At 46.2% G+C, this 25810-nt stretch overlaps 1 protein-coding gene across 2 annotated transcripts in view; it reads left to right on the forward strand.

The window, feature by feature from the left end:
• The window catches only part of LOC132392859 (fibronectin-like), a 96060-nt gene that overhangs the window by 18115 nt on the left and 52135 nt on the right, over window positions 1-25810 (forward strand). For both annotated transcript variants that reach the window (XM_059967350.1, XM_059967351.1), the window contains exons 11-17: window positions 1710-1838; window positions 6083-6226; window positions 13283-13401; window positions 20168-20333; window positions 22080-22271; window positions 24897-25022; window positions 25109-25198. In XM_059967350.1, coding sequence (XP_059823333.1) covers window positions 1710-1838; window positions 6083-6226; window positions 13283-13401; window positions 20168-20333; window positions 22080-22271; window positions 24897-25022; window positions 25109-25198 — 966 coding nt within the window. The remainder of the gene's footprint in view (window positions 1-1709; window positions 1839-6082; window positions 6227-13282; window positions 13402-20167; window positions 20334-22079; window positions 22272-24896; window positions 25023-25108; window positions 25199-25810) is intronic.

Below are 25810 nucleotides of genomic sequence, written 5' to 3' on the forward strand. Positions count from 1 at the left end.
GTCGACTCTCTTTATCGCTCACATCTCTCCTGCTTCCCAATCTCAAACCCCATTCCATTGTTTTCTAATTTGTGCCTTTCTGTCTCAATTTGTTCATTTGTCTTCCCTTCCCCATTCTTTCTTCTCTCCCCTCCCATTGTCTCTCTCCCTCTTTCCCACTTTCACCTCTTTATCCTTTCCTGAATCCTTTTTTCTGTCACTTTCCCTCTTCTATTCTCTCTTTATCTTACATATCCATTTTTCAGTTGGTTGGACCTGAGGAACAGAACTACAGAGGGGAAAAATAATTTAAGGATCTGTATGAATGGGGAAATGCAAGTGATTTCAGCAATAACCCAACAGTAGAACCCACCTGTCTGTGTGCTGAAAGGAGTAATTGAGGCGACTGTTTAGACAAGTTTCAACAAGGGAGCCTTTATTTCTAACAGGATTATATTATAAACATTGACTTCAGGTGCACTAGCATAACATACACAATGCCAATACATGAAAGCTGTAGTTAGTATAGAGGAAGATTCTGACAAAAGTTCATTCAGAAACTTGCAGGACGATGGAAAATAAATCTATGTAGATCAGTGCAGGGTGTGGTATTTGGTGTGTAGACTAAGGAAGTCATGCACTGAGTGGGACGGAGATGCAGAGGGATCTGGGATACAAGATACAAATCATTACAGGCAGCAAGGCAGAAACGTAATGTCCTTTGCAAAGTAAAGTTCTGGAGTTCCTGTTTAGCGGGATGGGTTTGAAGGGTGAGAGCTTGTACGGAATTCTGTGCCATTCTTTGTAGGATTGTTCTGCTCCCTATGTTTGAGGAAGGGTACAGAGGTTCAGGTGAGGGTTCAGGGCTGATTCTGTAGGGTGGCATCCGAGTCGAGGTACCATGCTCTTCAGGAGTAACAGAACGAACTGGAATTGCTTCTTCAGGCAGAGGCATGACAAGCTAGGTGCTTGAAGGGTGTTTCCTGTGCCGAGGGAGAGGAGGCTGAGGGGGTTACAGGATAGATAGAGATGCCCTGTCTGTCAATACATTTAGGAGAGGGACGAGCGTGGAATTCATGCAGAAAGGTATTGGTGAACAACTGGGTAATGGAGCAGGCTCGAAGGGCTGGATGTTGTGTTCATCCTGCTGAAGTTCTTCCTGGGGTTGATGAGGTAAAGAGCGGAGATTGTGCTTCTCTCAGTGCAGGGAGTGGGGAACAGGCCGCCGCAGGCTGTGAGTGAAGGAAATGTTTTAGATTTCTTTGAAGAGAAGCTAGGTAGGTGGGATTCAGGATTCAGATTTATTTCTCACGTGTGCATTGAACCGTACATTAACGAACACACCCAAGGGTGTGCTGAGGGCAGCCCGCAAGTGTCCGCCACACATTCCAGTGCCAGCGTAGCACTCCCTCAGTGTTCGGCAGAACAACACAAAACACAGCAAGTGACAAGACGAGAACAGCAAAACAAGTCCCTTCCATCCTCCCACCCACATATACAGGCCATCTCTGGCTTCCAGCTGGCTCAAATTCATAGACACTGGGCCTGCAGTGTGCTCTCAGACCCGGAGCCTCGATTTCTGGACTTCCAATCATGTGAGGGGCAAACGGAGCAAACATTTGGAATGGTAGGGACGGATGAAGGAGAGACTTGGAATGTCGAAGCTGAGTAGTGGTGAGGCTTGTCACTGTGTAACAGACCTAACTCCACGGCTCCTATTCTGCCCACAGACCAGTGCGTGGTGGACGAAGTAACCTATGACGTGAACCAGAAGTTTAACAAGCTGCACGAACAGGGCTACCAGATGAATTGCACCTGCTTCGGGCAAGGCCGAGGACGGTGGAAGTGTGACGCCATTGGTATGTCTTCCCCCTTAGAAGTGGTTTGAGCTAAAGTCTCTGGTGGGCGGGCGGGGTGGGGGGGGAAGTCTGCTTTGGGTGGATTTTCTTTTCCCACCAACCAGAACAAATCCACAATGGGCTGACAGAGAGTTGGCCCGGGGAAGGACAGCATAATCTTGAACTTATTTTTTCATTTTATTTATTTAGTTAGTTATTTAGAGGTACAGCACAGAAGGGGACCTTCTGTCCCAATGAGATGCACCACCAGCAACCCACCTATTCACAGGTCTGCTTACAATGACCAATCAACGTACGTCCTGGGCCTGTGGGAGGAAACCAGAGAACCCTGAGAAAAGCCACATGGTCATGGGGAGAACGTACAAACGGCACTGGGATTGTATTTTGAACACCAGAAGGCTCCGAGCTGTAACAGCATCACACTAACCGTGGCGCCCTTTTCGAATGACATAAATGGAGACAGATCCTGGGGAGCTGGGAGAAGAATCGCTGATAATAACTCAGGATCAGGATCAGAATCAGGATCAGAATCAGATTTGCCGTTACTTGTGTGACGTGAAGTTCATTGTGTTGTGACAGCAGTACAGTTCAAAGACTTAATTACTACAAATTACAGAAACAAATAATGCCAAAAACAAAAGGAATAATGGAATAGGCAATGTAAGAAAAGAAAGCCCCCAGGAAGTTGTTCTCTGGCAGTTACAGATCAGGTGAGGGCAGGCAACCTGACCAGGCTGGTCCTGGAGGAGCAACGTGGGAGGTGTTATCAGAACGGGCAGGAATGGGACCCCATATCAGGAACCAGGAAACATTACTGACGATTGTATTCAAGGCTGCTTCGATAGTATGACAAGACCAGATTGGGTGGTAATATTGAGAAACAAGAAGTTCAGGCACAGGTTAGATTAGATTAGTTTAGTTTAGCTTTATTGCATTCATCTGTGAAATCATCCTATTCTTACCCTCACTGGTGCGTGACATAAGCAGTAATCCAGAGATTACCACCCCTGAGGTCCTGCTTTTCAGCTTCCTACTAGCTCCCTATATTGCCTCTTCAGGACCTTTTCCCTCTGAAACACTCTGGTTCCGTTGGCGGTGAGGGTCTAGGGGAGACACCCTCCGGCCCTGCCAAACGTGGGAGATCGAAGCACAAATCCCAGAAACCCCCTGTTTGTGTGGACACTGCGTGATGTGTTACCCTGTTACAAATCAGCACCACGAAATAACACAGTACACTGCATACAATTAAACGATTTAGCTTTATAATTCTTAATTTGACTAAAGGGTTAGTAAAGAGAAAGCAAAAATATAAAAGGGCCCATTTTAATGAAACGGTCTAATGTACACAAGTTGGAGCTCACAATTTCCCCACCATTGATCCTCCTTCAATCTCCCCGGGACTCATCGCGTGATGGCCCCACTCCGGGTCGAGTCCTACGACCTCTTCTCCCCAGCATCTCCTCTCTTCAACTCTCTCAAAATCCCCAACCCCAACCTTCGTATCTCTCACCAGAGAAACCTCTCCTAAATCCGGCCATCCTAATTGGATGGGATACAATTCTCCTATCTCTTATCTTCAACAGTAACCCAAACAAGCAGTGTACACAGAACAGACAGCATACCAGAGAAAAACTACGAGCCACATGCACTGTGGCATTACACCTCTGACGTTGCTGTGCCAATATATATGCCAGTAACATCAAGAAACAGAGTGAAATGCATCAACAGCCACCACAGTTTGACTGGGCCCTGGGGGCAGCCCACAAGTATCGCCACACTTCCAGCACCAACATAGCATACCCACAACTTACTACCTACCCCTAACCCTTTGAAGTGTGGGAGGAAATCGGAGCGCCCGGTGGAAACCTGTGCGGTCATGGGGAGAACAAGCTCCTTACAGACGGCAGCAGGAATTGCTCACTGACCTTTGGAACGCTGGTGCTGTGAAGTGTTATTCTAACCCATACCCTGCCCTGGCACCTGGTTGAGAGAACTTTTGGAGAGAGAGATTTCAAGGTGGTTGCATAGGCAAGGGGGTGCATGTGTTTTTCCGAGAAGGTCTGCCAAAACGGTGTGTTGCGACCGGCTTGTCGGCACAGGACCCAGGAAGGGGAGTTGGGAGGCTAACGGGTTTGTGCGGGGTAGAGAATGAGAGAAGAAACGGCTTGTGCTGAGCCTGGAGAGGGCTTGAGGGACAGTAGTTGGAAAGAGGTGAGAGTGTGGGGCACCATCTTCTTAATTAATGCATTCCTAATTATTGAACACCAGCAGAGTAGAAAAAAAGGTTTCTCCTCGTTCCCACCCCCCATACCCCCAGACCAGAATCTCCTGCCAATTAAGCTCAATTGGCCTCCTTTGATTACCAGCTTTCCCCTACTTGTAAACGACAGCTAGCTGAGGTTAATTCCTCTTCCAGTCATAAATCAAGCCCCTATTTCAAAGCAAAGTGCTGCCAAGGAAGTGGTAGACTGCTGAAATCCTTTTGAACTTTCATTCCAAATCTGAATGAATTCCCCTTAGAATGCATCACCAGCACCACGTTGCAGGCAGCTGGTGAACCTTTTAGCAAACACAGCTCTGATTTTAACTTTGCACATATTGAAACAAGTGCAACACAATTGTTCTGCGAGCAGAAGCAGGGAATCTCCTCTTTGTACCCGCTTCCTGCTGGCTCGTGCTACCCCTCCCCTTGTCCCTCGGTGTGCAGCACAGATTTTGCACAGTGTTACACTCAACACGGCTGGGCGTGAGTCCTCGAAGCCTGCGGCAAAGCCCAGGCATGCCCAAATATGTGGGATCAGGGTACTAAGTGTAATACTATACAACGTTGTCAAATGTGCAGATGATTTCAGGCATAATCCCAGTTAAAAGTGGAGCTGAGCAAGTTTTTGTGCTTTTTTGTTTCCCTTATGTTTTTTCACTTTGTGGTGAGTCTGGATTGAGGTTAAATCCTCCTGGCATTCGCTTTCCTGTCATAAGTAAACTGAGCGCTCCAGTGGTTTCAGCGGGCAAGACTGCGCCCTGATCTGAAAATGGTGCCTTTTCATGATCTTATTGGAGACTGAATTTACAAAACCATGTTGAAGAGGGAAGATTCAGTGTATTTGACATTTCCATGTAATGGTGAAGGAGACCATTCGGTTGTACACAGAGCAATCTGATGGCCTATTCCCGTCATCTCACCCCGGGTTCTGCAGCTCATCTTCAGTACAGGCAATTAACCAGCCAACCTGCACACTTTTGGGATGTGGGGGGAAGCCAAGCGTTCACAGGGAGAATGTGGACGCTCCACCAGAACGGCACTGAGCCCTGGCCACGAGCTGCAGGGCAGCACTGGGTCACCAGCTTTGCTAAAGTGACAGCTGAGAGGTGACTGGATAGAAGTTAGTGCAGGTCCTCCCCAGGTTACAATCATCCATCTTGTGTACAGCCTATGTCAGAGAGACCAGCGAGAAGGATTTTCCATAGGTGTGCGAGTGAGGTTCACAGCAGTAGTGAGTGAAATGAATTAGATTCACGATATGTTGCCCTTGGCCTGTCTGTGTTTTTATTTAACTATATTGCCGGATGACCACATTTCAGACATGCAGACTGTTTGGGTTCCGAACTTGCGTGGCAAGCTAAAATTGGAAGTCCAGGTAAATAAAATGAGTAATTTTGGAGAAGCTATTTTACTGTAAGAGTGATGAAAATGCGTGGAGTGCTTGAGGCCCTCTTCTCAACACTACCTTCAGGGAGGAGGTACAGGAGTCTGAAGATCCCTCTTCTCAACACTACCTTCAGGGAGGAGGTACAGGAGTCTGAAGATCCCTCTTCTCAACACTACCTTCAGGGAGGAGGTACAGGAGTCTGAAGATCCCTCTTCTCAACACTACCTTCAGGGAGGAGGTACAGGAGTCTGAAGATCCCTCTTCTCAATTCTACCATCAGGGAGTCTGAAGACACGCACACACACAGACATACACATTCTGTATGTATGTAATTTATAGTATGTTTTATGCTTTGCACAGTACTGCTGCCACAAAGCAACACATTTCATGACATGGGTCAGTGATAGTGAACCTGATTCTGGAGAATACGACTGAGGGGTTACGGGGAAGGTGGAGAACTTGGAGTGAATGTTATGGTGAAGGAGGTGGGAGGGGGCGTGTTGAGAGAAAACACTTGCCACTGAGTGGCCTGCTGGTGTGCTGTCTGTGACCTTGTGTCTGGCTGTTCCAACCACTACCCCACTCTCTATCTAGATCAGTGCCAGGACACCGAGACAGGCCAGTTTTACCAGATCGGCGACTCGTTCCCCAAGTATCTCAATGGCATCCATTATTTGTGCCAGTGTCACGGCCGGGGAGTTGGTGAATGGACCTGTGAACCAGAGAACTCAGAAAGAGGTAAGCATGTGCCCAGTGTTGAACTTTGACCCAGTGCCCAGCAAGAGTCGCTGGATGATGGTCAAGGATAAGAACCCTGGCTGACCCCTGTGTTCACTGACCCAAGAAAATTGAGGACTCTTTTACAAAGCAACGATTGATTTAGCCGAGTGATTTAGCCTTGGAATGGTGGTGCTGCTCTGACTTATGTGTTCGTATAAACGGGACCGTGACTCATTCCGGACCCATGCCAACCTACTGCCGGTACCTTGTTTGGGAGGGCATCTCATTTTTCAGATGGGCTTAAAAGATCTCAAGAAAGGTGTGGGTGGTCACAGGCCAGTGCTTGCTGCTCAGTCTGAGGGTCACAAAGTAACTGGGAGAGACGCAGGTTTTCTGTGCAGGCTGTAGAATGCAGTTGTGCTTCAGTGACCAAGTGAGCCACCAGCACTAAAGCCAGGTCCGGAGGGGCTACTGGGCCTAAATTTGACCCAAGATGGGGTAGACGGGAAATATGTGATCAGGTTTGGAGATAAGTTAAGGTTGGAAGGTCACAGCCTTGGAGAGACTGTTGGGTCGAGGGATTGGGACAGGTATTGACGGAGTACTGAGTGGTGTAGGATGTAATAGGGATCTGGGCTGAATGGCTTTGGGTGAGAGGAGAGGTGTGTAGGGAACTGTGGTGAAAGTTCGTGGGATAGAAGTTTCCCTCTTCCCTCTATGGTGAATGTTCTGGGCAACAAGGCATGGTTTCCTCAGGAGGTGTCTCTCACGTAGGGGTGCACAGCCCTGAAAAATAATGTAGCTTGCTTCTTGCTCAGAAATTACATGAGGTGCTGAGTCATGTTAAAGGCAATTGGTCAAATCTGCAGAGGTCCAGTAGGAGACCTCCACATTGTTGTTTTGCTGTCTCACCAGCTAACCAGCATCAAAATAACCGTCTCTCAGCAAGATTGTCTCGGCCGCTGGCAACGTGGTCCATTACTCAGATCTGGCTGTGCGGAGCCCCGTGCTCAGCTCCAGGGGCGAGTGAAATATTGCTGCCATCTCACTCGGAAGGGACGGTGCTATCAACTGAATTATGGAACAGCATAGAGGAAGCTTCACTCTGTGTCTGGTCCTCAGAGTGTGTAATGGGGGAGTGTAGAGTGAGCTCTACTCTGTATCACCCTGGGAGGATGTGATGGGACGGGCTGGTGTGGAGCAGGAGTTTCCAATGTGGACCAATACAAGAGGTCAGTGGATCCCTGGTTGGGAACAGCTGCTGCAGAGAGATATTCACTCTGTGTCTAACCCTGGGAGTGTGATGGGATGGTATAGAGGGAGCTTCGCTGACTTGGCTGAGAGCAGAGACCCTGGATGTGTGTGTGTGCACAGTTGCTCATGCCGGTGGCCTATCTCCTCATGAGATCAGGTTCATTGGTAAGCAGTGGTGATCACTGGATGAAATTTACTCTCCCCACACTTCAATTCCATTGAATTGACTGAATTTTAAGAGACCTGTTAGGAAATGATTGTTTATTTACAGGGGTACTATCTGCCTTCAAAGGAAGAATTGAAGGTTAAGACTGCTGGACCAAGATACAAAGATGGATAAATTGGGTTAAACTAGAGGTCAGCCAGAGTCTTGAGCTGCCAGATGGCTTCATTTCAACTTGGACTCTTAAAAGCACTGAATTCCTGAGAGAATAAATGTCAAATCTAAAAGTTGATCCTTGATAAGAACATAAAATTTGGCCAGTCATCCCATGGAGTCTGATCCATCATTTCATCATAGCTGATCTAATCCCCCAACCCCATTCTCCTGCCTTCACCCTGCAACCTTTCACTCCCTGACTAATCAAGAACCTATCGAACTTTGCCTTAAGTACACCCAATGACTTTTCTTCCACAGCTGCAATGAATTCCAAAAATTCGCCACTCCCTGACTAAAGGAATTCCTCCTCATTTCCATTCTAAATGGATATCCCTCTATTGTGAGGCTGTGCCCTCTTGTCCTAGGCTCGCCCACCACAGAAAACAACCTCTGCACATCCACTCTTAACTAGGCCTTCCAATATTCAGTAGATTTCAATGAGATCCCCCCCTCATTCTTCTGAATCCCAGCAAGTAAAGGCCCAGAGCCATCAATCGCTCCTCATCTGATAATCCTTACATTCATAGAATCACTCTTGTGAACCTCCTCTGAACCCCCTTCAGTATCAGCACATCCTTTCTTAAATAAGGGCCAACAATTGCACAGCACTCCAAATGGGGCCTCACCAGTGCCTTATAAAGCCTCAAAATTGCTCAAAAGCCTTGCTTTTATATTCTAGTCCTCTCAAAATTGATGCTAACATTGCATTTGCCTTCCTCACCACTGACTCAACGTGCAAATTGACCTTCAGGGAATCCTACAAAGGATTCCCAAGGACTTTGCAACCTTGAATTTTTTTGAATTTTCTCTCAGTTTAGAAAACAGTCTACTTGTATGCTTTTGTTCCTTCTACCAAAGTGCATGACTATACACCTCCTGACACTTCTTTTCCCATTCTCCTAATCTGTCTTAAGTCCTTTTACAGACTCTCTGCTTCTTAACGATACCTGCCCCTCCACTGATCTTTGTATCATCTGCAAACTTGGCCACAAAGCCACCCATTCCATCATCCAAATCATTGACATGTAATCTAGAAAGAAAATTCTCAACACTGACCCCTGAAGAACACATCTAGTCACTAACAGCCAATCAGAAAAGGCTCCTTTTATTCCCACACTTTGCCTCCTGCCAATCAGCCACTGATCTATCATGCTAGTATCTTTCCTGAAATACCATGGGGCCTTGTTAAGCAGTCTCATGTGTGGCATCCTGGCAAATATTTTTGAAAATCCTAGAACACAAGATCCACTGGTTCTCTTTTGTCTATCCTGCTTGTTAATTCCAACAGATTTGTCTAGCAAGATTTTCTGTTAAGGAAACCATGCTGACTTTGGCCTAATTTATCATGTGCTCCAAATAGCCCGAAACCACCTTAATAATCAACTCCAATACCTTCTGAACCACTGAGATCAGGCTAACTGGCCTGTAATTTCCTTTCTTCTGCCTCCCTCTTCTTTAACAGTGGAGAGACATTTGCAATTTTTCAGAATATAGTTAATCTTGTAAGATCACTACTAATCCCTCCACAATATCTTCTGAACCCTGGGGTGTAGACCATCTGGTCCATGTAACTTAACTATCTTAAAGACCTGACAGTTTCCCAAGCACCTCTCCCTAGTCATGGCAACTTCACTCACTTCTGCCCACTGACGCTCTTGAACTTCCAGCATACTACTAGTGTCATCCACAGTGAATGGAGACTGATGCAAAATACTTGTTCAGTTTGTCCACCATTTCTTTGTTCCCCATTACTATCTCCAGCGTCATTTTCCAGTGGTCCAGTGTCTGCACTTCCTTCCTTTTATCTTTTATATATCTGGGGGAAAAACTTCTGGTATCCTCTTTGATAGTATTGGCTAGCTAATATTTCACCTTTTTCTCTCATTTATGGCTTTTTAGTTGCCTTTTGTCGGTTTTTAAAAGTTTTGTAATCCTTCAAACTTCTCACTAAGTTATGCTGTGTTGTATGCCTTCCCTTTGGCTTTTATGTTGACTTTGACTTGCCAGCCATGGTTACAACATCTTGCTTTAGAATACTTTTTCTTTGGGATGTATCTATCCCGCACCTTCCGAATTGCTCCTGAAAACTCCAGCCATTGCTGCTGTGCCATCATTGGTGCCTGTGTCTCCTTCCAGTCAACATTGGCCAGCTCCTCTCTCACGCCTCTGTATTTGCCCTTACTTCACTGTAATACTGATCCATCTGACTTTAGTTTCTCCCTCTTAAACTGTGGTGTGAATTCTGCAATATGATGGTCACTGCCTCTCAAGGTTCCTTTACCATAAGCTCCCTCATCAAATCCGGTTTATTACACAACACGCAATCCAGAATAGCTGACCGCTAGTGGGCTTAACCAAAAGGTGCTCTAAAAAAACAGTTTAGGGGCATTCTAGAAATTCTCCCTTGAGATCCGGCACCCACCTGATTTTCCCATTCTACCTACATATTGAAATCCCCCATCACTATCATAACATTGACCTTCTGACCTGCCTTTTCAAGTTTATTAACTATATACATGTATATAACATATATAACCATATAACGTATATAGAAATGAGATGACTTTTCTCCGAACCCCAGAGTGTAAAGCACAGTAGTACACATAACACACGATAACTGAAGGTATAACTTAGGCAGAATACTTGGTAGTGTGGAGGAGCAGAGGGATCTGGGGGTACATGTCCACAGATCCCTGAAAGTTGCCTCATAGTAGATAGGGTAATTAAGAAAGCTGATGGGGTGTTAGCTTTTATAAGTCGAGGGATAGAGTTTAAGAGATGCGATGTAATGATGCAGCTCTATAAAACTCTAGTTAGGCCACACTTGGAGTACTGTGTCCAGTTCTGGTCACCTCACTATAGGAAGGATGTGGAAGCATTGGAAAGGGTACAGAGGAAATTTACCAGGATGCTGCCTGGTTTAGAGAGTATGGATTATGACCAGAGATTAAGCGAGCTAGGGCTTTACTCTTTGGAGAGAAGGAGGATGAGAGGAGACATGATACAGGTATTCAAGATATTAAGAGGAATAGACAGTGGACAGCCAGCACCTCTTTCCTTAGGGCACCACTGCTCAGTACAAGAGGTCATGGCTTTAAGATAAGGGGTGGAAAGTTCAAGGGGGATATTAGAGGAAGGCTTTTTACTCAAGAGAGTGATTGGTGCGTGGAATGCACTGCCTGAGTCAGTGGTAGAGGCAGATACACTAGTGAAGTTTAAGAGACTACTAGACAGGTATATGGAGGAATTTAAGGTGGGGGGTTATATGGGAGGCAGGGTTTGAAGGTCGGCACAACATTGTGGGCTGAAGGGCCTGTAATGTGCTGTACTATTCTATGTATCTCCTGTTGTAATTTGTGTCCCACATTCTAGCTACTGTTTGGAGGTTGCATATGACTCCCATCACGATCTTTTTACCCTTGCCATTTCTTAACTCTACCCACAAGGAGTCTACATCTTCTAATCCTCTTTCTGATGATTTGATTTCAATTTATACAAACAGATGCACACCACCCCCTCTGCCTACTTGCCTGTCCTTACGATACAATATGTATCCTTGGATATTCAGCTTCTAATTATAATCTTCTTCCTGCCAATCTCATAACTGTGCCACAAGATTAGCTGCTTTAATATATCATTTCCAGCCCTGTATCTGTTCACCCTTTTTCAGTTTTGCCCCCCTTTTACAATGCTACTCATCCAACTGACTGCAATTTTGCCCTGACATCTGCCTCTCCTTCCTGGCAGCCTCTACTTATAAACCAGCAGAGGGAAAATAACAGAAGCTTGCACTGCAGAAGGAGGTCAGTTTGCCCTCCAGCCAAATCTCAGTTGCGTCTTTCAAAGAGCGATGCCGTGCCTTCTGCATTCTGCTCTTTACAGGTCAACATGCACAATGTCCTCTTGTTCTTCCTGCCCACTGCTAGCAGAGAAGCAAGACTGCTCATTGTTTGTGCTGTTCAATGGAAAATCCCAGTCACACGGAGAGAGGACATTTAATTGTTGGCAATCGCCCTTCCTAATCTAGTTGATTTATCCAACTTGGCAGCGTAGAACATTTTTATCGCTTTCCCTGGGGAAGTCCTCAAAATTTTTTTATCATTATGGCCCAGCAAGCTCTGCCAAGAACCCACTAATCTGGATTGGATGTGCTTTCACATCTTTGAGAATACCATAAAGTTTGTATGTGCGGGCGGGCTGTGAACGGAGGACCTGATGATGTCACTATCCCGTAACGGGGGAGTTGTAGGCTCAGGATGCTTTGTGTAGATCCATTATGGATGGCCAAAGGAAGACTCTGCTGCAATCAGTCCTGCCACAGCGAGGTGTGAATATTGGCCAAGAGACTGCCACTAAATAACCTGCACATTCTCTAGTCTTGGTGCGGACTGTAGGGACAGTGAGGCACTTGGGACAAAGTTTTTGCTGTGCTGGCCTATCACTGCGGTTCCCTGGGCCACGTTACAGGCATGTTAATCACTGTGTCAATGCATGAAGAAGGAATTGGCCCCCAGCGGGCCATTGGTAATCTGGACACGAGGTGGCTTGTCTCCGGAAGGACTTAGAAAGTAAGCATCCTTCAACATGCCTAGGTTCAAGTCAGTGAGGATCTTGCAGTTCTCAGTCCTTCTGAATCAAATTTAACAATAAACAAAATGCAATAATGGGCAGTACGTGGATAGGCTTTGAAGGGAATGTGCTAAACACAGTCTAATGTGACTGGTTTGATGGACATCTTTGTTGGCCATGTATGAGTTCGGCAGAAGGACTGGTTTCCACGCTCTGACCCTATGCCCGAGTGCAAGTAGGCCAGGTGGGGAGGAGTGGGATAATGGTAGCGTGCGGATTGCTGAGGTGTCGGGTCGGCACTCTGATCAGACACAGTAATGCAGACCAATTAGAAAGGCAACAGAAACTTCAGCATCACCATCGCTAACTGCTCATAGGGACATGGATGTTAGAAAAATGGAGGGCACTGTAGGAGGGAAGGGTTAATCTGATCCCAGGGGAGGATAAAACTTGGCATATTCTAGCCCAAAAGGCCTGTACTGCTGAAAATGAAGAGCAACACACAAGGAGCTCGGAAGGTTTGGCAGCATCTACGGAGAGGACTGTCCTGCTGAAGGGTCTCAGCTCAAAATGTCAACTATTTATTCGCCTCCATTGATGCTGCCTGACCTGCTGAGTTCCTCCATGAGAGATGGTGTGCTTCATAAATCAAAGGAAATTCTTAAATCAACTGTGTAATTGGGGGTGGGGGCTGGGGAAATAAAGAGCAGAAAATGATGCATGGTGAAATAGACCAGCTGGTCTGAGCAGCAAGCTTCTGTCTTTATTTGGACTCTGTTATTCTAACTCAGAATCAGGTTTAACATAACACGCATATTTTGTGAAATTTAACATGTGAAGTGAATTTTCGGCCATTGTAAATTGTCCTTCAGGAACTGGACCTGTGCAAGTGATAATCACAGAAATGGCGAACCTGACCAATTCGCATCCTATTCAATGGAACCCACCAAACTCTGTTCACATCAAGAGCTACATCCTGCGCTGGAGGCCTGTAAGTAAACCTGCAGTGATTGATACCAGTGTAGGATCTTTGCTGTCCTTGATTGTCTTGTCCTTCGGCAAGTAACAGCCTTTAGGCTGTGCTTCCCTATTGCATGAATGAAGCCACTGGAGAAAAGTGCTGGTAGCTATGAAGCAGCCTCTTCATTCGACAAAGCAAGATAGAGCTGGCATCGTACTGAGACCCTCTCTGGGAAAGGTCTCCTTGGCCCTGCCCTACTCATCATTTAATGTGCTGACAGATACATCTGGGTGAAACCCCTCCCAGAAATATCTCCACACCAATTCCCACACTACGCAAAACGTAAATGACAGATACAAGTTGGAAACAGTATGCACTCGACGGAGTACGTACTCCACAATTTGCCACTTTTATGTGTCTAAACTCATGCTGCCTGCTGTACATCACACTCGTAAAATGCGTATGCTAAAATGCAGCTCTTGGAACGAGTACATGCTGGCGTCCCGAATCGTCGGTAACCACCCTTTGCAACTGGTGGCTCTGTCTCTCTAAATTAACACACACACACACATACACACGCACACACGCACACACGCACACACGCACACACGCACACACGCACACACGCACACACGCACACACGCACACACGCACACACGCACATACACACACTCACACTCACACTCACACTCACACTCACACTCACACTCACACTCACACTCACACTCACACTCACACTCACACTCACACTCACACTCACACTCACACTCACACTCACACTCACACTCACACTCACACACACACACACACACACACACACACACACCCCTTTATATCTACCAGCTCAGCTCTTCGCGTTTGTGATTACTCATCTTCCTGTGTACCACTAACATGAACATATCCAGGTCTTGAGTGCTAATTTTAAAAATATTCACCCACTTAGACTGCTAATATCACTGGGCACACGATGGGTCACATGAAGGTATCCCACGTCTGACACCAAATGTTGGTGCATGAATGAAGTCATTGGAGAGAAGTTTTGGTAGATATGACCCATTCCTGATGAAGGGTCTCGGCCCAAAACGTTGGCTACTCTTTTCTCACGGATGCTGCCAGGCTTGCTGAGTTCTTCTTTTATCTGTGGCAGAAGATCTAACAGTGGCCAGACCGCTCTGCCTGCCCCTCAAGCTGCATTCCATGTGCCGTTGAACTAGCAAAGGCGCTTACAAAGCAAAGCTCTACTCCCAGACAAATTCTTTAACACATCCAGGGCACTGAGATCATTATGTCCTTTGCACAGTGCATTAGCTGGTGTGAAAGCCCCCTGGGTCCTTTCCTTGACATGTTAACTAGTGCAAAATTCCTGGAGAGAAGAGGATCATTTAAAAAGGTTGGAGCCTGGGGAAATAATTAACCACTATCTGCAAAAAAACACAATTGCCTGCAGTTGTATCCTTGCTGTGCTCTGGGGCCAGTAGATGTGTACTAGGAAGGAAGATCTACACCTTGTTCTCAGGACGTGAAGTTACTTTTTGTAAGTTTCTGTGATGGGTAGTGAGCATGCCAAAGGTTCCAATTCATATTTATTTGAATTTGTATTATATATTTGTAATATGTATTAATATTAATATATGTATTTGTGTTGGCGACCAACACGCCCAAAGAGGACAAAGGAATGGCAGATGGTATTTAATTCTGCCAAAAGTGTGAAGGGATGCAATTTGGAAAGCTAAACCAAATTGGACAAAAGTTGAATGGTGAGAATTTGGGGGTCAAAGAATGTTCAAGCAGCACAACACAAGCAACAGTAACAACAAGAGTGTGAAGTAATCCAGTTGGCAGTGCTGTCCTTATTATGAAATGCTATATCAGAGATGTGACTTTCAAATATGATGTTGGCATGACAGAGAGCTGAGAGCCCATGGACAGTTTAACGAGCAGTAGAGTTCTCTCAAATCAATATCACATTGTTATCAGTGGGACCTTTAACTATTATCTGGTAGAATGAAGCACTCTGTTGGCTTTAAATCTCTTTAAATACCCTGAGGTTATGAAAGCCACATTCTTTTACCTGGATGCAAACACAGGAGGAGCCTGGACTTTAATTAGTAAGCTAGTGCCTCTTAATTTTTTATGTGCAGAAGTCCACAGGGTTTCACAGTCATTTAAAACAGCCCACAATTTACCCAGCTCATTGAATTTATTTTACCGCAGTGTGGATTTCAGCTAACAAACTTTTGGGTTCTCAGTATGGCTTTGTAACCATGGGTCGGTTGTACAAAATTTGCCTAAAAGCCGTTCCCCGGTGCTTCAAGCTCACCAGGTTTATTTATCCTGCTAGTCCGGTTCACTTTCATGTGGCAAGCAGGGCAGGCCAGACCTGTCCCGAGTGTATCGCAGATTCCTGAAACATGAGAAGTAATGCATGGAAGCTGAAAGAATTCGCCACCCAACACCCACCCACCCATGACTTCAGGCTGAAATCATGAACATTATCGAGTTTAATTTATGCTGTTCTGCAGAGCCGTAGAACTGGAGGAACAGAAACAAACTATTTAGCCCGTCCATGTTGCCATACACTAATAAAATGCTGAATAAACTCATTTGGGCTGACACCCTTCACTAATGAACAGCCCCAGATGAAGGATCTAATGAAGACCCTACACAGCCTGAAAGATCAGCTGGCTTCCTCTCCATAGATGCTGCCTGGCCTGCTGGGTTCCTCCAGCTGTTTGTCATATCTGCATCTACAGAATCTCTTGAGCTTGGGCAATACACAAATCCCATTTTCCTGCATTAGGTAAATAGTTCTTTCTGTCTTGACGATTCAAGTACTTGTTATGAGTGTCTCTGCCTCGACCACCTCCTCAGGTAGCACACTGCAGGCTCCAACACCCTCTGCTTGATGATAGACTGCCCCCTCCATCCCTCCCTCCTGACACAGTCAGCCTGCCCTTTGGTTTCAAGGGTCGCTGCACAGAAGGGCTGGCCAGCTTGGAGGAAACAGGATGAAGCTTACACAATGTTCCATTGCTCAAGCCATTCACAGTAAAGGACTTGTTATTTCCTGCTCGGGCTTGGCATATAATCAGGAGCCACCAGAGGCAGCCAAGTGTGCTACAACTTGAAGGCCCACACATTGGAAATTAAGACCTAAGACAGGCCTTTACCACATGCCAAAAGATTCCGCATCTCTGAGGTTTCTTTTGATGCCTGTTCTACTTTTAAAACCAAGACAGCCTCTCCCCAGTGGCCTACCACCTGAAACCTCATCCACTTGCAAAATGGCCACGCGACCACATCTTCTCTGATGTGTTCTCCTGGTCCTCTACTAACCTGAGATCAAAGATGCCCAGAGTGGTTGTGAACCCTGCAGAGGTGTGAGTTCCTCGTTACTTGATCTGAAGTGAAGTTTAAGTTGCCTGGCATTATCATATCAGTGGCTCTGTCCTGGACTAGCATGTGAACACCATCACAAAGAAGGCATCCGACAACACTTCCATTTTCTGAGAAGTTTGCATGGACTTGGCATGTCACCTGAAACTTTGGTAAACTTCTATAGTTTGTGGAGAGAATGCTAACTGAATGCATCACTGCCTAGTATGGAAACAGTAATGCCCAGGTATGGAAAAATGGTGGACACAGCCCAGACCATCACAGGCAAAGCTTCCCAACATTAAGCACGTTTATAAGGGACTCTGCCACAGGGAAACAGCATCCATCATATCATCAAAGACCTCCCTACCCCCACCATCCAAGCCATGCTCTCTTCTTGCTACTGCCATCAGGCAGGAGATACAAGAGCCTTAGATCCCACACCACCTGATTCAGGAATAGTTATGACCCTACAAACCATCAAGCTCCTGAATCATTTTTCTTAGTAAATGCCTGTAAGAAAAGAATCTCGAGGTAGTTTGTGGTAACTTTGACAATAAATTTACTTTGACTTTGACTCCCCTACAGGTCTGTCTTGGGTACAGCAAAGTAGGTGATGTCTCTGTTTTAGAGAATTAACTTCTCACTCTGCCGTAAGACCAGAAGACATAGGAGAAGAATTAGCCCTTTTGCCCCATCGAGTCTGCACAACCACTCCATCGCAGCTGATTTATTACCCTTCTCGACCCCATTCTCCTGCCCACAACCTTTGACACCTTGACTAATGAAAAATCTATCAACCTACACTTTAAATACACCCAATGACTTGGCCTCCACAGCCATCTGTGACCATACATACCAGAGATACACTACCCTTTGGCTAACAAAATTCCTCTTCTAATCTCCAGCAAGTACAGGCCCAGAGCCATCAAACGCACCTCTTACATTCCCAGAATAATTCCAGTGAACCTCCTCTGGATCCTCTCCAGTACTAGCACGTCTTTCCTTAGATAAGTGATACAAAATTGCTCACAAGTGCAGTCTAAACAAAGCTGTATAAAGCCTCAATGTTACATCTATACTCTAGTATTCCAGTCGTCTCAAAGTGAATGCCAACATTGCATTTACCTTCCTGCAAGTTAACCTCTAGGGAATCCTGGGCTCCCCACTACCTTTGCACTCCTGATATTTGAATGTCTCCCCAATTAGAAAATGGTCTATGCCTTTACTCCTACCAAAGTGCATGATCAAACTCTTCCCAATCTGTCCACGTCCTTCTGCAGACTCATTGCCTCCTCAATGTTACCTGCCCCTCTTTGTATCAACTGAAAACTTGGGAACAAAGCCATAACGTCATCCCAACCATTGACATAACATGAAAAGAAGCAGTCCCAACACCACTTGTCACTGGCAGCCAACCAGAAAAAGCCCCCCTTTATTCCCACTCTTTGCTTTCTGCCAGTCAGCCAATCTTCTATTCATAATAGTATCTTTCCTGGAAAAACCATGGGCTCTTGCCTTGTTTATCAGCCTCATGTGCAGCACCTTGTCAAAAGTCTTCTGACTCTCACTAACTCTCCTTTGTCTATCCTGCCTGTTCTTCCCTCAAAGAATTCCAGTAGATTTGTCAGGCAAGATTTCCCCTTGTGACTCCAAGAACTCTGAAACCTCATCCTTCATAATGGACTCTTCCCAACCATTGAATTCAGGCTAATTGGCCTGTAATTTCCTTGATTCTCCCTCCTTCCCTTGAAGAATGGAGTGACAGTTGCAGATTTCAATTCCTCTGGAACCATTCCTGAATCTCTTGATTCTTGATCATTACTAATACCTCCACAATCTCCTCAGCCTCAGCTAGTCCATTTGGTCCTGGTGGCTTACCTACCTTCAGACCCTTCAGCTGCCCAAGAACTTTCTCCTTAGTAACAGCATCTACACACATTTCTGCCCCCTGACTCTGTCGAATGTCTCGCGTACTGCTTGTGTCCTCCATGGTGAAGACTGACATAAAATACTCATTTAGTTTGTCTGCCATTTCTTTGTCCCCCAATATTTAGTGGCTCCTGCTATAAGGGAACAAGTGAGTGTGAACACTCTGGTGCCCCCCCTCTCCCCCACTGGGGCTTATGTGTGAGCTTCAACAACCTGGACAAAGTGTCAGATTGACCTCCAGAGTATAGCTGGATAGTTTTGAAGAAACGTCCAAGAACCAGAGGAGTATTTATCATTTGGAATAAGTCAGGAGACTGAAAAAGTAACCATTTATGCACAAAAAAAAGGGATTGCTAGTAATTGCATCCTGATTGCATGCTTCCCACTGGACAAATTTTTTATAAAAAGCCCCTCGGCAGCTCTGCAATAATTTACTAGTCTGAAACAGCTTGTGATTTGGCACCTGACCAGCTGGTGAGCAGAAATGAGATTGGAAAAACCTTGTTAACCATTTAAAAATGTGGAGCAGTTACGTGGTCTGGGCTGGCCGTTGGTAGACTGCAGAGAGATCCAGGCACACTGTGGCAGTCAGTGTGCATGCATGGACATGGGTCTGCGTATTGATTACGGCTCGTATCTGCATGCGGTATATTTACAAGGGTGTAGATTGTGTACTTGTGCAAATACCTGCACGCATTCTACACACACAAGCATGCAGACAAAATCAAATCAGAATCAGATTTGATATCACTGACATATGTCATGAAATTAGTTTGATGGCAGCAGCACAGTGCCCACATAAAAATACTATAAATTACAGTAAGAAATGTATAAAAATGATGCAGAACAAGTGAGATGTTCATGGGGTTCATTGTCTGTTCAGAAATCTGATGGCAAAGGGGTGGAAGCGGCTCCTGAAATGTCTAGTGAGTATCTTCAGGCTCCTCTGCCTCCGCTCTGACGGTAGCAGTAAGAGAGCACGTCCTGGGTATTGGGGGTCCTCAATGGATACCGCCTTTTTGAGGCATCACCTTTTGAAGATGGCCTGGTTTTTGGTGAGGCCAGTTTTCATGAGGGACTGGCTGAGTTTACAACTCTGCGGCTTATTCTGATCCTGTGCAGTGGCCCCTCCGTTCCAGGCACTGATGCACCCAGTCAGAATGTTCTTCGCAGTACATCTGTAGAAATTTGTTAACGTCTTTGGTGACTTACCAAATCTTCTCGAATCTCGCTAGTGCTGCACTCGTGCACAGACACGCGCACACACACCACATCCAGACACGTGCACACCCATATCCACATGCGTGTGTGCACACACACACAGGCATTCACTCTCAGCAGATCCGCACACACGTACACACTCAGCAGATCAGCGCGCGTGCATATGGACACCCCAAACATGCACACACACACACCAAACGTGCACACTCACATTGCCTGAGGCCAACCTCTAACCTGACTGGTGTGTGTGTGTGTGTGTTTTGAACAGAAAAACTCGAGGGTCCAGTGGCGCAGCGTGACCATTCCAGGCAACGTGCACTCCTACACCATCGATGGCCTGAAGGCAGGCCTCATCTACGAAGGCCAACTGATCAGCATCAGCCACTATGGCCAGCGAGACACCATCCCATTCGAATTCTCAACTATTGCATCTCGTAAGTACAGATCTAGTTGGGGGGGGGAGCACTTCCTCTTACCCCTACCCCTCCTCCAGCCTTTTTGCCGGAGTTACAGAGTGGGGATATTGGGTCTGCAAAGGTCCTGTATCTGCCTGTCTATCTTGTTGTGACTTAACTGCGGGAGCGAGTGAAGAGATCACGTTATCATTCACCGCAGCCCCTCCCCATCCTGTGTCGAGGCCCACTCTCTAGTATGGCCCTGCACATCCCTCTCCTTTGCCCCGCTTGAAATATTGCACCGAATGAGCATGCAATCACACTCATGAATGTCCTGGACAAGGAGAGAGGTGAGAAGGGGCACCCTCCAGTCGACAGTGGCCCGCTTTGCACCATCAACCAAACCCCTGAAAAAATGGTACTAAATAAGCACCAGACCCTGGTCTTAATTTGAGCTGTTGATGGCATAGGTGTGATGTGTGGGAATCTTTGTGTAGGATACTCAACAGCTATTGTAATGTGGTCTAACCGTCCCATGGTTAAATTTATTGTTTGTATATCCATGCCCAACAAGAGTCTATCCAGTTGACAGAAGGCCAGGGAGAGATCAGCATCACCCTGGTAGGTCAAATATATAGAGTATTAATGGTAAGACTCTGGGCAGTGTGGAGGATCAGAGGGATCTTTGGGTCCGAGTCCATAGGACACTCAAAGCAGCTGCACAGGTTGACTCTGTGGTTAAGAAGGCGTATAGTGTATTGGCCTTCATCAACCATGGGATTTAGTTTAAGAGCAGAGAGATAATGTTACAGCTATGTAGCACCCTGGTCAGACCCCACTTGGAGTACTGTGCTCAGTTCTGGTCCCCTCACTACAGGAAGGATGTGGAAGCCATAGAAAGGGTGCAGAGAAGATTTACAAGGATGTTGCCTGGATTGGGGAGCATGCCTTATGAGAATAGGTTGAGTGAACTCGGCCTTTTCTCCTTGGAGTGAAGGAGGATGAGAGGTGACCTGATAGAGGTGTACAAGATGACGAGAGGCATTGATCATGTGGATAGTCAGAGGCTTTTCCCCAGGGCTGAACTGGTTGCCACAACGGGACACAGGCTTAAGGTGCTGGGGAGTAGGTACAGAGGAGATGTCAGGGGTCAGTTTTTTTTTGCATAGAGTGGTGAGTGCATGGAATGGGCTGCCGGTGGCGGTGGTGGAGGCGGATATGATAGTGTCTTTTAAGAGACTCCTTGAAAGTACATGGAGCTTAGAAAAATAGAGGGCTATGGGTAACCCTAGGTAATTTCTAAGGTAGGGACATGTTCAGCACAGCTTTGGGCCAAAGGGCCTGTATTGTGCTGTAGGTTTTCCATGTTTAGATGTCAGGATTTCTGTTACTCTTCTTTCAAGGATTCTGCACCACTTTCAAATGGCTGTCTCAATTTTTAATGCTGTGTCTTCTCCCCCGATCTAATTAGCCAACTTCAGGGCTCAATTGGTAGACTTCAATGAAGCCCAAAGCAGAAGCCTTTTCCCTGGCTCCAGAGCATTAACTCTGTTTCTCTTTCCATGGATGCTGCCTAAACTGCTGCACACTTCCAGCAGTTTCTGCTTATGTTGCAGGTTTCCAGCGTCTGCAGCTTCTGTGATCTTTCACCTCAGTCGTATCATCATCTCTGCTCAGGAGGACGCAGGCCAGGCCTCGTAACCATAACCCAGCGAGGTTCTGACAGATTCTCAACCTTAAGCTATTGTCTTAATGTGTTTTGTTTTTTTTCTCTCCCCTCTCCAGCAACTGACTATCCAGGCATCACAGATGTGAGTGATGTGGAAAACCGGATTGTTGAAACATCGGACTCTGAATCCATCACGGAGGTCACTTCTAGCAGTTTCGTTGTGTCCTGGTCATCTGCCTCTAACATGGTGTCAGGCTTCCGGATCAAGTACGAGCTCAGTGAGGACGATGCTGAGCCCCGGTACCTGGGTAAGTCTGGTCGTTGTCCCCACCTATGGCGCTGTGCAGGCACGAGCCGGTATCGAGGGAAGGGCATGAGGTGTCTGCTTGGGTACTCCCCTCGATTTATGAAGTGAAGACCGGTGAGATGGAATTCAAACACAACTAAAACAGATTCTTCGGAATAAATCACATCCCTTTAGATCAGAGATGAGGAGAAATTTCTTCAGCCAGAGGGTGGTGAATCTGTGCAATTCATTGCCGCGGATGGCTGTGGAGGCCACGTCTGAGTATGTTTAATGTGCATGTTGATAGATCTTTGATCAATAAGGGTGTCAAAGCTTACAGAGAGAAAGCAGGAGAATGGGGTTGAGAGGGATGATAATTCAGCCTTGATGGAATGACAGAGCAGACTCGATGTGTTGAATGGCCTAATTCGGCTCCTATGTCTCATGGTCTTGACGTCTTCAGCATACCGCCCCCCTTCAGTCTATGCTGACCCAGTAAAGAACCCATTTTTGTATGAATTCTACAGTATATTGTCTCATTCTGTTCTCCCCACCACATACACCCACCCCCACCCAAGATTATTCCGCTCTACCCAGTAAAGGCAGTTTGCAGACCTGCATACCTTAGGGATGTGGGAGGAAACTGGGGACCTGGAGAAAGCTGGCATGGTCATAGGGAGAAGGTGAAAGCTCCACGCAGGTGGTGCCAAGGGTCAGGATTGTGTCTGGCTCTTCCTCAGTGAACTCTTGCACTCCCCCACAGGTCTCCTCAGAAGGGTGAACCCTCCTCCAGTGCTCACCTGATCCTCACCCTCCCACCCGTTGCCAGTGCCCCTGCCCTGATGCCTCTCCAGGCTTCTTTAGGTCTGTGTTCTGGGGGGGGGGGGGGAGGGGGGGTTCTTTTCCCTCATTTGGAAGGGTAACTGCATAACAGAGGAAGGCGTGACCGAGCTATCGTGACACTGACGCAATGCTTGCTGGAGCATTGGGCCCTCGACAGTCTTAGCTGACAGGCCAATGGGCTGGTGGTCTGGATTGAAGGGGCGCCTGCCTGCTTTGAATCAGATGGGAGCTTGACTTCTGTTACAGATGAGCTAGTAGCTGAGTGAACTTGACAGGACAGACTGGCAGGATGGCAGGAGGGCAAGGGGTTATGTTCAGATTCTGACCTTGACACAACCCCTTGCTGCAGGAAGCATCTGAAAGGGAAAGTCGTATTGATCGATCTCATTGAAGTATAACTGGAGTGTAGCCAATGTCTTCACCAAGTTACTAAGCCTTCAGTAGGCAGTGATAATGACTAGGAGTCTGTTGTAGTAATGATGATTGATGAGTAAACATCAGCTTGGATCTCATTTGGAGCTTTCCTTTACTATTTGGCATCATTTATATCTACCTGAGAGAGCTGATTGCCCCTCAGTTTAATGCCACATTGTAAAATCTACCCGTGAGTGGCATTACCATAGAAGCAGGAGTTCTCTGTCCATTCCCTGCATTGGAGTTCAAAACTGTTTCCCTTCAGACCGTCTATCAGAGAGCAGCAGTGGTTGTTTCACCACCTGGTATGGAGTGGGAGCAGGCGTGGCAGTAGACTGTTCCTCCCAGAATCATAGCCAGAATGAATGGGTTCAGCTCGCGGCCGATCTTGCATGGGGAGGGTCTGGCAGTGCCACTGGCCCGGCCGACACCACAATGACTTGTTCTAATAGTGCACTCTTAATTCGGATGTAATGGGGTTATGGCTGCTGACCAAACACAGGGTCAAAGAGGCAGGTATTAAGAATCACTTTAAAGGGGAAAGGGAACGTGGAGATGTTTAGGGAGGGAATTCCCAAGCTCAGGACCATAGCAGCTACCAATGATGAAGCTTAAAATAAATTTGGATGCACAAGAGGTTAGAATTGGAGGAGCACTAAATTGGTTTAGTATTATCCCATGTACTGAGGTAGAGCATAGGAACTTGACTTGCACACTTTTCACATGGGACAGTTGATTACAACAGTGCATTGAGGTAGTACAAGGGAAGACAATAACAAAGCAGAATTAAGTGTTACAGTTACAAAGAAAGTGCAGTGCAGAGAGTTGATAAGGTGCAAGGCCATGACGAGGTGAGGTTGGGTTCATCTTGATGTACTATGAGATGTTCATTACTAGGATAGAAGATACCCTTGAGCCTGTTGTTACGTGCTTTCAAGCTTTTTGCATCTTCTGCTTGATGGGCGAGTGTGATTAGAGAGAATATGCGGGTTGGGTGGGGTCTTGATTATACTGGCTGCTTTAGCAAAACAGCAAGAAGTGCAGACAGAGTCCAGAGAGGAGGTCTAGTTCCCATGAAGTGCTGAGCTGTGTCCTCAACTCTCGGCAGTCTCTTGTGGGTCACAGGCAGAATGATTGCCAAGATGTTTTCTATGGTGATCAATACAAACTGATGCCAGTCAAGATGATACACCAGATTACTCCAAAAGTTGTTGGAGACTTGAGGGGTGTTGAGGAGGCTGCAGATAGGGAAGGGTGAGACTTGCAGAGTTGAAAATATGGACAAGAGCTTTACAGTAGAGCTGCTGGACTGTACAGATTTATGTAGGATATTGGGAAGCCATGGCAGGATGGGTTTTTCTTCTAACAATCTTTCCCATTTGACTTCCAGATGTTGCAAGCACAGCCACATCTGTTACTATTCCCAATCTGCTGCCAGGACGCAAATACATTGTGAATGTTTATGAAATTTCTGAAGATGGAGAGAAACTGATTCTAAGAAAGACGCCCACGACAGGTCGGTCACCGTCTCGGGGGACAGCTCTTTTGCACAAGCAGTAATATTTCTCAATTTATTCAATAACCCTCTGCCTTTCCTCACAGCACCGGACACTCCCACTGATTACAATGTGGACAAAGTTGATGAGTCCTCCATTACTGTCAGTTGGTCCAGTCCTCAAGCCCCAATCACAGGTACCTTGACCTTTGTGTACAATATTTGAAACAACAGGATGGAGCTGTTTAGAGATAGTGGGATCTGTTCTGAGATACAAGAAGAAAAGTGTAAATTATTTGTTTTAAATTCTGGGATAATAACTGTTCCTTTACCTTTTTCTTGGTATCAAAGCTAGTGCTTAATGCCCATACCAAATGACTTTAGAACTGAGTGGCCTCCTAGGGGCATCAAAAGTCAACCACATGGAGCGTGCTCTGGATGACATATAGATCAGACCAGGTAACAATAGCCAACTTTGTTCCCCTGAAGGATGTAAGTGAAAAAGGTGGGACTGACAACTATCTGTTAGTTTTAGTAGTGATCATCATGAGTGACCAGATTTATTTTTCACTTAAGTAAAATTTCAGATTTGAACTCTATTTCTGAATTGCACAGGTTTTTGGGTTTTGAATCCCAATAATTTAACCATTGCAATACCACAAGTATCAACTACATTTCAAAAAGAGCCTTTGTTTTAATCCAAGTGCAAGTTTTACGGGGGTGCACCTTAATTAGGAGGCCAGCTAAGAACTTCAGATGAGCAGTTTGCCGCCAGGACTAAGTAGCGCTGAGGTTCTGTTGAGTGTTTT

Source organism: Hypanus sabinus, chromosome 4 (assembly GCF_030144855.1).
Source record: "Hypanus sabinus isolate sHypSab1 chromosome 4, sHypSab1.hap1, whole genome shotgun sequence".
NCBI lineage: Eukaryota > Metazoa > Chordata > Chondrichthyes > Myliobatiformes > Dasyatidae > Hypanus > Hypanus sabinus.